The sequence below is a fragment of the Pteropus alecto genome, unplaced genomic scaffold, assembly GCF_000325575.1.
Source record: "Pteropus alecto unplaced genomic scaffold, ASM32557v1 scaffold511, whole genome shotgun sequence".
Classification (NCBI taxonomy): domain Eukaryota; kingdom Metazoa; phylum Chordata; class Mammalia; order Chiroptera; family Pteropodidae; genus Pteropus; species Pteropus alecto.
This window is the reverse complement of record NW_006431911.1, coordinates 890,058-905,029: the sequence shown is the minus strand read 5'-3', so window position 1 is coordinate 905,029 and position 14,972 is coordinate 890,058. Positions and strand designations below refer to the sequence as shown.

The 14,972-nt window shown below is 43.8% G+C and overlaps 1 protein-coding gene across 4 annotated transcripts in view; it reads left to right on the top strand.

The window, feature by feature from the left end:
- Positions 1-14,679, top strand: part of MSL3 (MSL complex subunit 3) — a 15,014-nt gene extending 335 nt beyond the window's left edge. The window contains exons 1-13 of one of the 4 annotated variants that reach the window (XM_025040994.1): positions 97-247; positions 1,121-1,203; positions 1,601-1,696; positions 2,041-2,141; positions 2,722-2,807; positions 3,380-3,502; positions 4,049-4,209; positions 4,967-5,125; positions 6,241-6,503; positions 7,074-7,183; positions 10,293-10,392; positions 10,781-10,865; positions 12,884-14,679. In XM_025040994.1, coding sequence (XP_024896762.1) covers positions 3,413-3,502; positions 4,049-4,209; positions 4,967-5,125; positions 6,241-6,503; positions 7,074-7,183; positions 10,293-10,392; positions 10,781-10,865; positions 12,884-12,983 — 1,068 coding nt within the window. In that variant the 5' untranslated portion in view covers positions 97-247; positions 1,121-1,203; positions 1,601-1,696; ... (1 more) ...; positions 2,722-2,807; positions 3,380-3,412 and the 3' untranslated portion in view covers positions 12,984-14,679. Of the gene's footprint in view, positions 1-96; positions 248-297; positions 548-1,048; positions 1,204-1,600; positions 1,697-2,040; positions 2,142-2,721; positions 2,808-3,379; positions 3,503-4,048; positions 4,210-4,966; positions 5,126-6,240; positions 6,504-7,073; positions 7,184-10,292; positions 10,393-10,780; positions 10,866-12,883 lie in introns of those variants that run through there. The other 3 variants (XM_015599329.2, XM_006906034.2, XM_025040998.1) reach the window with 3 other exon arrangements.
- Positions 14,680-14,972: the final 293 nt, after the last annotated feature.

Genomic DNA, 14,972 nt, shown 5'->3' with positions numbered 1-14,972 from the left:
CGTTTCCGCCCGGCGCGCGGGGCTGCGCACGCGCCGTCCGAAACCTAGTGTCTCTGATGTCGCGTTGCTGTGGCCGCGGCGTCACTCTTGCGCACGCGGCGTTCTTTTGCGCACGCGACGCCAGTGAGGAACGTGCGTCTAGGCGACCGCTCACAAACGGCCATTGACTTCGCGTTAAATCGCTCCTCATCCTGCGCGGCCCAGCGCCGCGTGGGCTTTCGTGTGACTCCCTGGCCGACAGACCCAGGTCCTAATCTGTCGCGCCAGAGAGCCGACCGTCGACTCGCTACGTCATTGCCCCGGGGCCCCAGTCGTGCTTGGGCCGGACCCCTTCCGTAGGCACTGAGGGCGAGGTTAAACCCGTGCCTTCTTCCCTTCTCAGAGCCTCGCAGCATTTATGTTTTCAATCCCCGAACCGTGCCCCGTACCCGTCTACCTAAATCTTGGGGGCTCGCGAGGGACTGAGTCACATCTGCAGCTCGTCAGGTCTGGATGGCGAGAGGGAGGGGGCCTCGCAGTCTGGGGTGGACCTGGCCCAACGCCCCAGGTGCGTCTGCGCAGCGCTGCCCACTGGGGGACTTTTCAAGGACCCCGGGCTCTGCGTGTTTTACTTTAGGTCTCCGCCCCCGCAGCCCCTCTCTCTCTCTGTTTTGTTTTCTATTCTTCCTCCTTCTCCGCCTGAGTCTCCCCAGAGGTGGCATGTCCTGTCATTTGTCTCACATGTTCCCTCTGGGGACACCGGTTGAAGGCGTAATCTGCCAGCCATCCTGGCCTTGGACCCTGGCGCTGGGGAGACTACAGCTCCCAGAAGTCTCAGGGCTGCAGCTCTCTGGCCTAGACGCTCATTTAGTGACAAATTGGCAGGCCAATGGCTTCAGAAGCTGCATCCATTCTCACACTCAGAGACCAATCACGGGGAGATTGGAGGGATGTTTCCTAGTTTGAGGCATCCACTCAGGAATAAAATGGAATTGAAAGGAAAAATGTTTCAACGCAGCTCCCAGTCTAAAAAAGGAGCGAATGCTTTTCTTTTCAAAAAGGTCTATGATCTAGTTTCCCTGCTCTAGCTTCTAGTATTCCGTATGTTATCTCATTTCTGGACAATATTTCCTGGTTTCAGATTGTCGATGTTATTGTTGGGAAAGACGAAAAAGGCAGAAAGATCCCAGAATATCTGATCCATTTTAATGGTTGGAACAGAAGGTGAGTGCACTTGTTAAACCGGACTGAAAACTGATAATCTCTGCAGCCCAGGAACATTGCAAACTTCTCTGTTAAGTTTTAGAAACACTTGTAGAAAAGCTTCATTTCCTGTTTTTGTTTTTTTCGGCAAACCTTGCCTATTCAAAAGAATGATTACTTTTAAGTTGATTACATTTGGGATCTCAATGGGTAATTCTGGAAACCCGAGTCGCTTCTGTGTGTAAATGATTTCCTTTTTTGGTTTATTTGTATCTTTTTGTGTGTGTGATTTGGACACATTTAAATACTTTTCTAAAGTGTAAAAGATTCTGGGATGCATGTTCCTGTGAGGTGCTATTAGAATTTCTTTGGAATGAAATTAAAATACTGAATTTTACATCCTTTTTTTGCTTATTAGCTGGGATAGATGGGCAGCTGAAGATCATGTCCTCCATGACACGGATGAAAATCGGAGATTACAGCGTAAATTGGCAAGAAAAGCTGTAGCTCGCCTGTAAGAATCCAAAAATCACGACGTAAAATGTCATGCAATGCGTTTTCTCCTAGTATTTAGAATTTTTATGATATAAAACTAAAAATATGACCAACATGGTTTATTAAGTAATTTTACGTATTGAAAGCGTGTTAGTAAAGGCTGTTTCTCTTGTATTCTAAATAACTGCTGTGTTTTCGGAGGTTATTGTATAATCTTCTGAAATGGAAATTACCATTTATATTCTAAAGTTTAATTATTTGTCTGGTACTTCAGCATCTTTGTTGTTATATCTAGTTTTTACCTCAAGGTCTATATCAGTCAGCATCAGAATTTATTTCAGTCATGTGTGTTTGTTTTTTCAGGAGAAGCACAGGAAGAAAGAAGAAGCGCTGCAGGTTGCCTGGTGTCGACTCCGTCTTAAAAAGCCTCCCAGTTGAAGAAAAAGATGAAAACGATGAGAACTGTGAGTGGCTTGACTTATTTTCTCCGGTTAAAAGAACTTGTACCTAGTTCTTTTATGCTGTAGGATCGAGGGGCAGGATTCGTTGAAATTATAGACAGGGAGACATTTTAAGGTCATTTACGTATAACATTTGCCCCCTTTGTTTTTGACAATTAAAGTAACAGTCAATGAGTTTGTAGTTAGTCCTCCTCAGTCATGCTCTTGATCACTGCCTTCTTAGCCAGGGTCTTTATCATAACCCCTCAGGGGTCCAGTCCCCGGCGTTTTCTTGGTGTTTTCTTGGTACCTCGTGGGCCTCGGCCTCACTAATGAATGCAGCAGGGGCTCGTAGGACCCTAGGTCACTGAACACTTTCAGATCATTTCCATTTGTGGTTTTTGCATCTATTGAAATTTGTGTAATAATTCTCAAAATAAATTGTTATTCCGAAAGATCTCGTATTCGGCGTTTAAAATGTATGCAAGACGGCAGTTTATTAATACCAGCAGTAGGACGCACGCTCCACCTTAAAGAATTGTTAGCCGTAAGGGTTAGGGACGTATGTAACCCAGGTTTGTCTGATAGTTCTTGTTTTACCTAGCAATAAGCACTTCCTCTGATGACAGTAGTGAAGAAAAGGATGAAGCAATAAGTGAAGAAAGTGAGAGTGAAGAAAAGACCGAAGTGGTAAAAAATTTTTATTCTAAAAGCTCCTCGTCTTTGGTGTATATTTTCGTGGTAAAATTATGCGGTAAAATTCTCGAGTCGTGAATCGTTTTGTAAACATACATTTTTAAACCAAAGATTATAAAGTCGTATTTCCTATTTAAAGGAAAATAGCACTTATTTACAGTCAACGTATGAAGCTGTCGATGGCTCTTTATACTCATAAAGTATTTCCGTAGTTACCTCTTTCTTTTCAATGAAATCGGGAACTTTTTTTTTTATAACGGTGACATTTTTAAATGTGTATCAGAGTTTGGCATCTTCAGCCTGCCTTCAAAGCTAACATAAATCCCACTGGTAACCTTAAATGGGGAAGAAGCGAAATGAGCATTTGCAGTGTGGTTAGTGCCGTAAAGCAAGTTACCGTTTGGCCTTTAAAGTGCTTTTCATTAGAACATGGGGCAGAATTACTGGCGTAAACGTGGAGGATTAACTGGGTTCATATCGTAGTAGGCTCTCGTGTGTTCTTCCTTTGGATGTAGACTCTCCTACTATTATAAGTCATTTAAAAGTACGGAATTGTGATATTGCAGAAGGAAGAACTGGAGCTGCACACAAAAAGGGAAATGGAAGAAAGAATAATAACTATAGAAATCCCTGAAGTTCTGAAGAAGAAGCTTGAGGACGATTGTTATTATATCAACAGGAGGAAACGGGTACACAGGGAGAACTCATAAAACCTGGATTTGTAATAGAGCGGCCATATTTTGTAATCTCAGACTCAAACGATTGAAAACCTTGGGAGAGTGAAATTTATATTTTAAGTTTGGTACTGAGTCGCGTTTTAAACTTCTCTGACAGTACTTTGCCGCGGGTTAAATCCAAGTGTGCACAGTCTTTCCCAGCCCTGGCTACCAGTTAGAATCCTCTAGGGAGCTTTGCAAAGTCCCGATGCCTGGGCTCAACCTGGAGAGTGAGACGAAATTGATCTGAGACGGGGCCCCCTGTGGATACAGTCTCAGAGGCGCCCCACCTGGTTCTAATGGCTCACATCAGAATCAGTGCTTGTGTTCATATACAAAAGTAATACTGTAATCTACATCGAAGTGCTTCAGAGCATATTTATTTAAAAAATTCTCTTTGAACAGAATTGGCTTTATTTTTGACTTTAAAAAGTGATATAGTCAAAACCACTGTTTCTTGCAATCTATGGTTTTACACAGTGGGGCGAATGCATCAGATGTGTATATTTTTGTTAACAGTTAGTGAAACTTCCATGCCAGACCAACATCATAACTATTTTGGAATCCTACGTGAAGCATTTTGCTATCAATGCAGCCTTTTCAGCCCACGAGAGACCTCGTCATCATCATGCCATGTCACATGCCAGCATGAATGTGCATTATATCCCAGCAGAAAAGAAGTGAGTGGGAGAAGGGGGATCGGCACCTCGTGGTTCTCTCTTTGTGTATTAGAAAAGTGATTTCCTTTTAGAACAGGTAATATTGTTTCCATTTCAGTTACTATGAATTCATTTAATACATCACTTCATATGCAGTTTAATATCGAAGTATTATCCCTTTTCTGAAATGTCCAGTAACTATTTAGGTATCTGGTCTGCATGCAACCCCCAGACCAATTTACTCAGCGATATAACTTAGAGAGATAATTCTTTTTTTTTCCTTGAGAAGCACCAGAATGGGCAATGAGAATTTTATCAAAGCTTGTTTACAGACACATTGTTATTCCAGTCTGAGTAATTGTCCTCATAGCCTGCCTTGGTGCTTGTGACCGAGCTGGAATCGAGTCAGACAAGTAGATCGTTCAAGTCCAAACAGGAGTTAGGAGTTCATCGAGTCAGCCCCTTTCAGCCCCCAGGGTTTGGGGATATCCACCTCCTGCAGCACAGGCTGCCTGGGCTCCTCGTGTGGAACTGGACATGTTCTTTTGTGTTCTCTGTAGTCAGTTAGAATTACTGCTGTACTTGCTGCTCTTTATAACGTAGATCTGTGTTGCCTTTTAATCACTGTTGACATCTACAAATTCATTTCATTCTGTACATTCGTAGGTTTAATATATAGTCATTTATGACTTTGCCTTATTAAAAATGTACAACCTCCTTATGACGTTTTGGGAAGTTCTATTTATTGCGTCTCTAATCTTTTTTTTAATCCTTCCAGTGTTGACCTTTGTAAGGAGATGGTGGATGGAATAAGAATAACTTTTGATTACACTCTCCCGTTGGTTTTGCTCTATCCATATGAACAAGTTCAGTATAAAAAGGTGACTTCGTCCAAATTTTTTCTTCCAATTAAGGAAAGTGCCACAAGCACTAGTAGGTAAGTTAGCCTGTGGTTCAGCCATCAGATACTGGCAATCAAATAGTCGAATCTGTTTTTGAAGATTTCTGTCTGATGCTATGAACCAGTATGTTTGGAGGGGGGAGAAGATGGGAAAAGTGCCCATACTGGTGGTTTTCTCTTTCCTGGGGGAAGCTAAGTCATCATTCACTTGCAAATGGCTTGCAAAGATTTTACCAAGTGAAGATTCCGGCGTAGAGAACTTGGTGGGGTTTTGAGCAGCGTCCCTGTCTTTCCAGAGACAGTAGAGTGACGAGTACACAGCCCGAGAAGGGTAGATGTGGGTGTGAGTTAGCACCCTCACTGGCTGCGGGGCTTGGGGGGGTTGCCTGCTAAGCCTTTTGCTTCTACCTCTGTGCTGCGCATGAGCCACCTGTCCCTTCCGTCCCCTTCTCTTCCTTCATGGCTCCTGTGTCCTGGTTCTCTGTCGCCTCCTTTTCTGTTGGTTTCACCCCGGGTGAGAGGCCTGTACCACTCACTGGGGACCTGCGTCTATGTCCCCGTGCCCTACTCCGAACCTCCGGGTTCTCAGTGTCCAGGGTGAACTCTGCTTCCTTATGATTAAGGCTTTTCTAGTCCTGCCAGGAACGACACTATGGCGAGAGAACGTGCTATTGCGACCAGGGTTGCTCAGCTTTTGCCCTGTTGGTGTTTTGAACCTCATCGTTCTTTGCGGGGAGCCCGGCCTGGGCGCTGTTAGCTGTTTAGTACCATCCCTGGCGTCCAGTCACTCGATGCCAATAGCACTTTCCCAGTCGTGGCAACCAAAACTGTCCCCAGACAGTGCCCGTGTCCCCCTGGCAGGACAAAATCACTCCCAGTCGAGAACCTTCTCTTAGACGAACATAAAAGGGAGCTCACAGTCTGTAATGCCAGCATGCCTCAGCGTGACTGAGGGAGTTAAGGATTTTAAATATTTAGTTAACCTTTAAAGAAAATTTTCGTTTTGGCACATTGGAAGGGAATGTTTCTAACTCTCGGGGAGTGGACTTGAGAGTTTCCTGTGCCGTGTGAAGGAGGCCGTGTCAGAGCCCCCCAGGTTTTGCGGAGATTCTGCAGACCGGGCGTGCTTGACGCGGGCTCGTCTTCCGTAGGAACCAGGAGGAGCTCTCTCCAAGCCCGCCTTTGCTGAATCCATCCACCCCGCAGTCCACGGAGAGCCAGCCGGCCACAGGTGAACCGGCCACCCCCAAAAGGCGCAAAGCTGAGCCCGAAGCCTTGCAGTCTCTGAGGCGGTCCACGCGCCACTCTGCCAACTGCGACAGGCTGTCTGAGAGCAGCGCCTCGCCTCAGCCCAAGCGCCGGCAGCAGGACACGTCGGCCAGCATGCCCAAGCTGTTCCTGCACCTGGAAAAGAGTAGGTCCATTCCTGGGCCCAGCCCGGCCGTTTGCTTTGCTTGGTCTGCACCAGGCGCCGCGCTCCAGCCAGCAGGAGGGGCCGGGGGAAGAACGGGATGAGGGTGCGGGCACAGCCGCATTTGCCCGCTCGCCTGTGGGCACTCAGCCCAGGACTTTGGCCCTGATGGAGGCTCATGAGGCGTTTCCCTAGCCTTCGAGCAGCTGGCTGCCGGAGAAGGCCACCAGGCCTTCAGCTCTGTAGTTGGATGCTCGGCGCCCGCCGGTTTAGCTCTGTCTCACAAGTCCGTTAGTCACTCGCTATTCATATCAGTGGACTCATGCGATAGACATGTGGCCTTGTCTGTGGCTTTCACTTAGAATAATGTTTTCCAGGTTCATGTTGTAGCTTCTATCAGTACTTGATTCTTTTTTTTTTTTTTTTTGCCTAATAATATTCTAGGTTCTTACAATAGGAGAGTTATTGTTAGAGATTAATAACTTCTCTGCTGTTCGTAACAGTCTTCCAGCTGCCTTTCATTCATAGTTGGGTGACTTACAAGTGAATAATTAACATCTTTTCGTTTTGAAGAGACGCCTGTGCATAGCAGATCATCCTCGCCCGTTCCTCTGACCCCCAGCAAGGAAGGGAGTACGGTGTTTGCCAGTTTCGAAGGCAGAAGAACTAATGAAATCAATGAGGTAAGGAGTTCGTGTGCGCTGTTCATCCCTAGTGGGTCCTCCGTTTTGTGGGAGCTTAAGTCTGTCTTATGGGAGGAAACCGGGTTTCCTTAACATGATGTTGCTCTTGCTTGTGGACGTTCACAGAATTGTTTATGTGATGTGTACCATTGTGTCGTTGGTTTCTAAAATTATAAAACTGTTAGAGGACTCCAGCCCTACATTGACATCCATCTTTATCTTAAAATAAGTATTGAAATATGAGTACAGTAAATCTTCACTAAAATCATCGATAGGTTCTTCAACTAACATACAATGAAATACAATGATAAACAAAGAAACCAGTTTTACCGTAGGCTAATTGATGTAAGCAAGTGAGAAGTTTCTAGAGCAACTCATCAGCATTGTAGCAAAGTGACATAATTCAAGGACCTACTACATTTTCATTTTACAGAATAGGCATCAGATCACTTTCTCTGCAAAAGGCTACAGAGTAAATATTTTAGGCTTTGTGGGCCACACAGTCTCTGTCAAGACTACCCAACTCCAAAAGCAGCCTTAGACACTGTGTAAATGAATGAGCATGCTATGTTGAAATAAAACTGTTTATGAATGCAAATTTGAATAGCAGATAACTTTCATGTATTGTGAGACATTTTTTTTTTGCTATTTTTCCAACCACTTAAAAATATGAAATCCATCCTTAACAGTAATATTAACAGCCATCCCTTTGAGAGCCTGCTGTATTTCAGCATTATGCCAGACGCTTGTTTTGGGGTACAAGGGCAGAGAACATTCAATGACCGAGGGGGATGTCAGCAGACTTCTTCTCTGAAGGGTCAGGTTGTAAATATTTTCAGGGTCACGCACCACGTGCTCTCGTACCAGACTACCCAACTCTGCTGTTACAGCATGAAATCGGTGTGGACAGCATGCTTCGTGCCCCCAAAAGTTAGTCATGCACACTGGTACTTTAATATGGTTTTCACGTGCCGTGGAATATTATTCGTTACATAACAACCATTTTTAGCACAAGAGGGTCTGACTGGATTTGTCCCCAGGGCCATAGTTGGCTGACCCCTGATAGAGAAGCTAGACAATCCAATCTCTTTTTCAATGATGTCGATGCAAGGTTAGGACTTTTCTGGTGCCCTGATGCCTGGGTTTCCAGACAAGACGGCCCCGCAGGGGTTATTATTTCAGGGGAATCATGTTTCTTTTAGAGGGCTGCTGATTGATTATTCAGGCAGGGCCATTCCCACCCTGGTCAGTGGCCGAGCTCGCCATCTAGTGGTTATGCAGACAGCTGCGGGCTCTGGTGAAAAGTAGGCTTTCTAGTGAGTGGCTTGGACTGCGGCCTCCTGTTCTCAGTGACTCAGAGGCCTTAGTGTATTTCCACCTTTGTGAGTGCGTTTTGACCAGGGCCCTGCATCCAGATCATTGGAGACTCTGCTCTCTGTGTGTCGCCCCACTGCATCAGGGGAGGGTCCAATGCGCACAGTACTTGTTAAGATCACGGCGGTCCTGTTGCACACCCTGGCTGAGAATCCCTCCACTAGAAACTGTTGTTTCCCCATAATGTATCTTTGATAAGTAGGAGATGATAGACTTCACCGAGATGCAGAATTGAGTGAGCGAGGTAGGCTGGCTTGCTAACTAGCTAAATGACCAGCTTCTGTACACACGTGTGCGCTTCATGCCTCCAGTAATCGCAAGTTTCTGTATGTTTACCAAGGGGTCAGGTGCCAGGGGTGTATAAAGAAGCTGAAAATGGCACGCCTGGCCTCCGCATTCTGCGGCACAGGAGTGTGGTCTGTGAGGCAAGGGCCGAAGCCAGGACCTTCAGCATGGGGTCACACGAAACCACGGGGATGCTTGTCAGCTTCTGCTCTTGCATTTTGTTTCTGGGGTTGTCTCGGCATCCCCCGTTTTGTCTTCTGCAGGGTTTCCTTTGGCCCTACTATTTCCAGATTAGGTTCGACCGACCCTAAAAGGCAGAGCAGCAACTCGATAGAATAGTTCTGTAGTTTACTGAAGTGTTTCTACGGGAGCTTATCAGAGAGTTTTGAAATTCATCTCTTTAACAAAAGCCCCAAATCCACCTGCAATCCTGACATTCAAAGTGAAGGAAAATCAGTTACCAGGGTTGAAGTCTGTTTTCACTTTATTCAGTGAGTCAAATTAGTTTCCAAAGTGAATATAACATAACAGGAGTTAGAGAATCTCTGATCAATGGAAATGGTACTCAAAACATCTTGGGTTGCCTTTTCCTGCTTCATTGTTTAATACAGTGCGATTTCTAATAATAGAAAAGTGACAAAATGACTAAAACGGTTACAGCTAATTTACAGATAGTAGTCGTTGAAAATGAGGAAATCAAAAACTTCCTTAATCTAATTTTAAGTCTTCCCCCCAACTTTTACTTATTTTTATAGGTTTGTGTTGATTTTGATATAGTGGCATTTTTCCCTCTACGTACAACTTATCGTCATAATGTTCAGGTGATTAGAGGTGTCTTCATGTTGCTGAGGAAGGTGGATCCTACCGATTGATTTAAAAGGAAAAAATGTTTAGGAAAATTATGGTAGAAAACTACTATACATACTAATGTATAATCTATATGGAAAACATATCTATATCTTCCCATGCCCCCTAAAATCATAATTCCACTACTAAGAAATGAACATTAACGTTTTGGTATACACTTCTTGCTATTTTTTTCTATGTATTTACATAATGATACATATTTATATCGTGTATTTACTTTTTTCCAAGTGTTTCATTGGACTCGTATTATGGCTTGATCCTCTTCAACATGATATTTTATTCTCCTAAATCCTGGGATCACGCCCACAAAAAGCTTCATGGGAAAGTCAGAGACCGGGTGGCTTTAGAACCTCCATGTTGGTCCGTTGTCACCGTTTTCTCCCATTTTCTGTGGATCAACTCTTGAGGTGCCAGAGGGATGGGAAGCTTGGGGATAGGAACGTGACACTTGATTAGTGGCGCATCTGCCCGCTGGCCTGAGAATGTCAGAACGTGTACTTCTTCCGAGGTTCCAGATGTTGACATCTGTGGGTGACGGAGGGTTAAGGCATAATAACAAAGCGTTGGTTCGTGCTTTTCCCAGGTCCTCTCCTGGAAACTCGTACCTGACAGCTACCCTCCCGGCGACCAGCCACCTCCACCCTCCTACATTTACGGCGCGCAGCACTTGCTGCGGCTGTTCGGTAAGAAGCCCTGCGCCTCGCTTTCTTCGTTCCTCTTTTTTTTTAGGCGGGGGGAGCGGTTTGGTTTTAACAGTTGTTAACTTATGTACATCTTGTAATTTTGGGGTCTAAGAAAAAATCATTGAAAGGTGACCTGTTAAAAAAAAAAGACATAGCTGCCTTCCAAAAAAAAAAAAAGAATCTCAAATTTCATAAAAATTGTGTCCGTAATATTTGTATCCCTTCTCTGTCTCTGTGTTCAGTAAGAGCTTTTCTTTTCGTTTGATGACGTAGGGTGTAATTTCAGTTCAAGTAAGGCTACACAGAGTCCCAGACGATCCTCGAGTGTGTTTTACTCATCACCAGATTCTGCCGATTGTAAATGGTTTTGCTTTTCTTTTTAATGCAGTGAAACTTCCAGAAATCCTTGGAAAGATGTCCTTTTCTGAGAAGAATCTGAAGGCTTTACTGAAGCACTTTGATCTCTTTCTGAGGTATTTTTGTTACTTTGTCAAAACTTACCTCTACTGCCTTGTCTGTGACTTTTCTGAATTTGTCTTTAAGGGCTGTAGAAGCTAGCTCTGATATTTTACATAGTAGCAATAATTGCCTCAGCATGGTTGATTCTAACTGTAATTGTAACATAAAGGGATTGGGGTTATTTCTTTTTTCCATAATTTATCTGGTTTCTGAGTCAAGGGTATTCATTTGATGGGGGTAAAATTTTCTGTGTCACTAGAAGAATCCAGTCAGATAACCTTGTGAAAAGACAATTTTACAGCAGAAGTGATTGAGATCGATGATTTAATTTTATATTTTTTATTCAAGACTAACCTTAAGTATTAGATTTGTCTTTGTTGCAGGTACATAAAATACTCACATTTACAGTTTGGATTTGGGTGTTTACTTTAGAGTTAATAGGATAAATTACCAGTAGTCTGTGCTGACAGTTTGCGAATTCAGAGAAAGGTATTATTTTCTTTACCTGACATAGCTGCCTTCCAAAAAAATAAAGAATCTCAAATTTCATAAAAATTTTATTATGTCTTAGGATCATTTGCCCCAAGCCTTGCCCTCCCTCCCCCACCAACCACGCTGTGGGCCTGACCTCCTTTATGCCTGTGGCCCAGCTCTGTCTCACCCAGATGTCTGTTGACCAGTTTCTCTCCTTGGTATTCAAGGCTGGTCGTCACCCTGGCTCACCCAGCTTGTCCTAGCGACCTGGCTTTGGTTCTTCCTTCTCGTTAAGGGGGTGCCGGTTCCTTATGGTCCGGCCCCAGCCTCCAAGAGCTAATCAGGTCGGCTCTGCCACAGGGTGGGGAGTGCTCCAGCAGAGAAATCAGGCTTGGAGTTTTTAACAGATACTTTCGTGTAGGCATTTTGGAAACAGTGTCCGTGAGTGGAATTAGACTTTATAACATTTTATTAGAAACAATAAAAATACCCTCTTCCCTTCCAGCCTCCCCTCAAACAAACCCACAACTCTATTTGGCATAAAAATTGTGTGAGCCGAAATCAGATAATGCCAATAAAACGTGAAGAGGTAGCTGTAGCTGCAGGTCAGCATAGGAAAGCCTGCTAATTTTGAAGTCTTTCCAATACCAAAGAGAAATTAGGGTTTTACGAAGTCACTTAGAAAGATTTACAAATAAATAAAGTAATTGGCTTGGAAAATGTATCCAAAGATGTCAACCAGAGAATCAGTGGACTCAGCCACTAACAAGGGTGCAGTCAAAGAAGAAAACGTTCGCTCTTAAATGCATTTTGAGTCAGTTTTTCTAAAGAAGGTACTGCAGAGGTTTATCCTTAAAGTTTTAGAAACTTGGACAGATGGGAGGAGGCTGGAGAAACAGATATGAAGCTAATTAGCTTACTAATTAACATGACCCATGTGAGAATGTTTTAGCTCTCCATGGTGAATTCTCTGACCCTTCAGAGTCAAGGTAGCACGTGTGTTGTAGACTCTTGAATGCCCACATTGTAACGTTCGTTGTCAGACACGTCAGTCTTGTTGATGTGTTTTGATACTGTAGGCTGCAACTGTAATACCTTTTGGTGTGGCAAACGAGAACACAAAATGCCCTTTACTAGTTACACCATTCCATTTTGGTGTAACTTAGCCCCTATGAGCATTATGAATTTCTCAAGTGACATTCGTTGAGTTTATAATTCATTTTTTATAGTTCGTTTTTAAAACAGGAAAATGTAGAAATAGTCACTGGGGCCTCTTTTGCACAGAAGTGTTTGTATAATCAAGACTGACACCTAGTGGAGTTTCGCTTCTGTGTCTGTTTGTACACTTCATAGTGAAAGGATTCTGATGAGACAGTGATTACCGTAGAAGCTGGACACGTGCAATGAAAGCGATCAGTATACAGAAGTGAAGATTATATTCACTTTTCTCCCTGGTGCCAATCAGGGGAGAAGTGTTGCAGCGGCTGGGACTTAGGGCGCCGCTTGCTGGGGTTTAGCCCTTACGTGGTGCTCATCGAGACTGTTGTTTTCTCTCCAGGTTTTTAGCAGAATACCATGACGACTTCTTCCCGGAGTCCGCCTACGTCGCCGCCTGTGAGGCGCACTACAGCACTAAGAACCCCAGGGCGATTTATTAAAGTTTTGATGGCTCTGGAAGAACAGCTTTTCTGTCTAGCTTCGCGCTCTGGGTCCCCAGTGGAGAACTGGGGAGACGGTGGGCCTCCTTTCCTGACAGAGCCGGTGGGGTGCCCACCCCAGGGGCCTCTGGCAGAGGTGGGCCCATTTATTTGAGTTACTTTACTTACATACTGTAGTTATTTCTGTTCAAGAGTACGTCCTTGGTGCCCGAATGGCCTCCAGCATCTGAGCCTTGCCAGTGAGCATGGACGCCATCGCTGTTTAGGCTGTTTCTGTAGACGTTGGAGTCGTTACCAATAACCGTGGTTTTTTAGTTATTTGTTAGCACTAAGCAAATTGTTTTGCAAACTGTTTTCATTCTTACGATGAGACTGAGCAACTCTGTCTAACAAATTTTAGTTTTGTTTGGAAACTGCAAAGTAGCCCCAAAATATTTTAGAGGGAATTGATATTGACGGCAAAAGAAAATTTGCAGCTATACATTTGCTCGTTACAGTTGTTTTTCTGTAAAATCTTATTTTTGGTGCTCTAAAAAAAAACATTGCCTGACTTGTTTGAGATTTTACTGCTATACTTTGTTGTGTAATGTCATGGTTCCCATTCTGTAAAACGTTATTTTTGGTGATCTAAATAAAGCAGAGCCCATCTTGTTGGAAAGAACCAGCAGAGAGAATATTCACTCTGGCCTGGTCCTCCTCATTGCTAAGGAACGGTAAGATAACCCAACCCCTTGGCTCGTAACTTTTTATTTCATTCTGTTTTACCTCTGTGCCTTTACTGTTAAGGCCTTTTGTTTTCCTTTCCTTCTTTGATTTTGCCTCACTTGGTGGCTTGACTAGAAGGTGGCTCCTGGATGTTGGTGCAGCTCTTTGCTGTCTGGTCGCCACCTCTGGGCTGGGCTAAGGCCAGTGCGTTCATCCTCCGCCATGGCCGGCTTTCGGTCTAGGTCACCCTTCTAATCCTCGTCCTAGTCCCTCATGTGCCTTCCCCCTCCCCCAGGATGTTTTAGGAAGTTTTAACTCAGTCGAAGGGATGTCAGCACCACACAAGCCTTGAGTGGTGCCTGCCTTTTTCTGTAGCTCAGCTTGGCTGACGTTGACTCCAAAAGGCCACCAATCATGAACAGGGGCCACAGGGAGGTTTTTAGAAATTTGTAAACGGTCACATCAAAGAAACTTCTGCATACACTGACCAGTGAGAATCAGAACCACTGAATAGGAGTAGACGCCATCGTAGTGCAGTTAGCTGCTAAGTAGCTCGGGATTTTGGTGTCTAGTCTGGAGTGGCCTTTGGGCCCACGCTAGTTGTTTCTGGTTTTTGCGGTGCCTGTTCAAACCCGGTGCACCCGTGTGCGCTCCAAATTGTTGGGAACGTGTAATCAGGAATTCATGGCCTGGAAAAGAAAAACGTGTCACAAGAATCTGCTTGTTAAATAATATCTCTAATGAAATGAACATAGACTGTCTCTTGGAACATATGTATGGTTATGTACCTCGAGATTACAATGAATTCATTTTCTGATAATGAAAAATTATTTTCTTCCCCCAAAAGCATTTTGTAATCACAGACTTCCCTTTAACTGATTGTTTGCAGCTTAGGTTGATTTAAGTAATGAAAATATCTGTTGTATGTTCATAATTTTTCAAATAATTCATCGGGTAAAAATAAATGTCTAGACCATCCTTATAAAAATTATACATTATTCTCCTTTTGCCAATTTTTAAATTGTTACTTTCCTAAACTTTCACACCTTGCAGTTGAGTGTCACATTGTTGATCTTTTCAGTCATTTTAAGATGAACTGAAAATAATATTTCATCACCTTCCCTATCAAAATCTTATACTAAAACCCACTGAATTGTACACTTTTAAGGTGAATTTTATGGTACATGAATTATATCTCAGTTAAAACAGGGAGGTCTAGGTATTGGCTATGCCTAAAAAAGAAAAATATACCGTGACAGCCCATTTTGGGGAACTTAAAAGGCT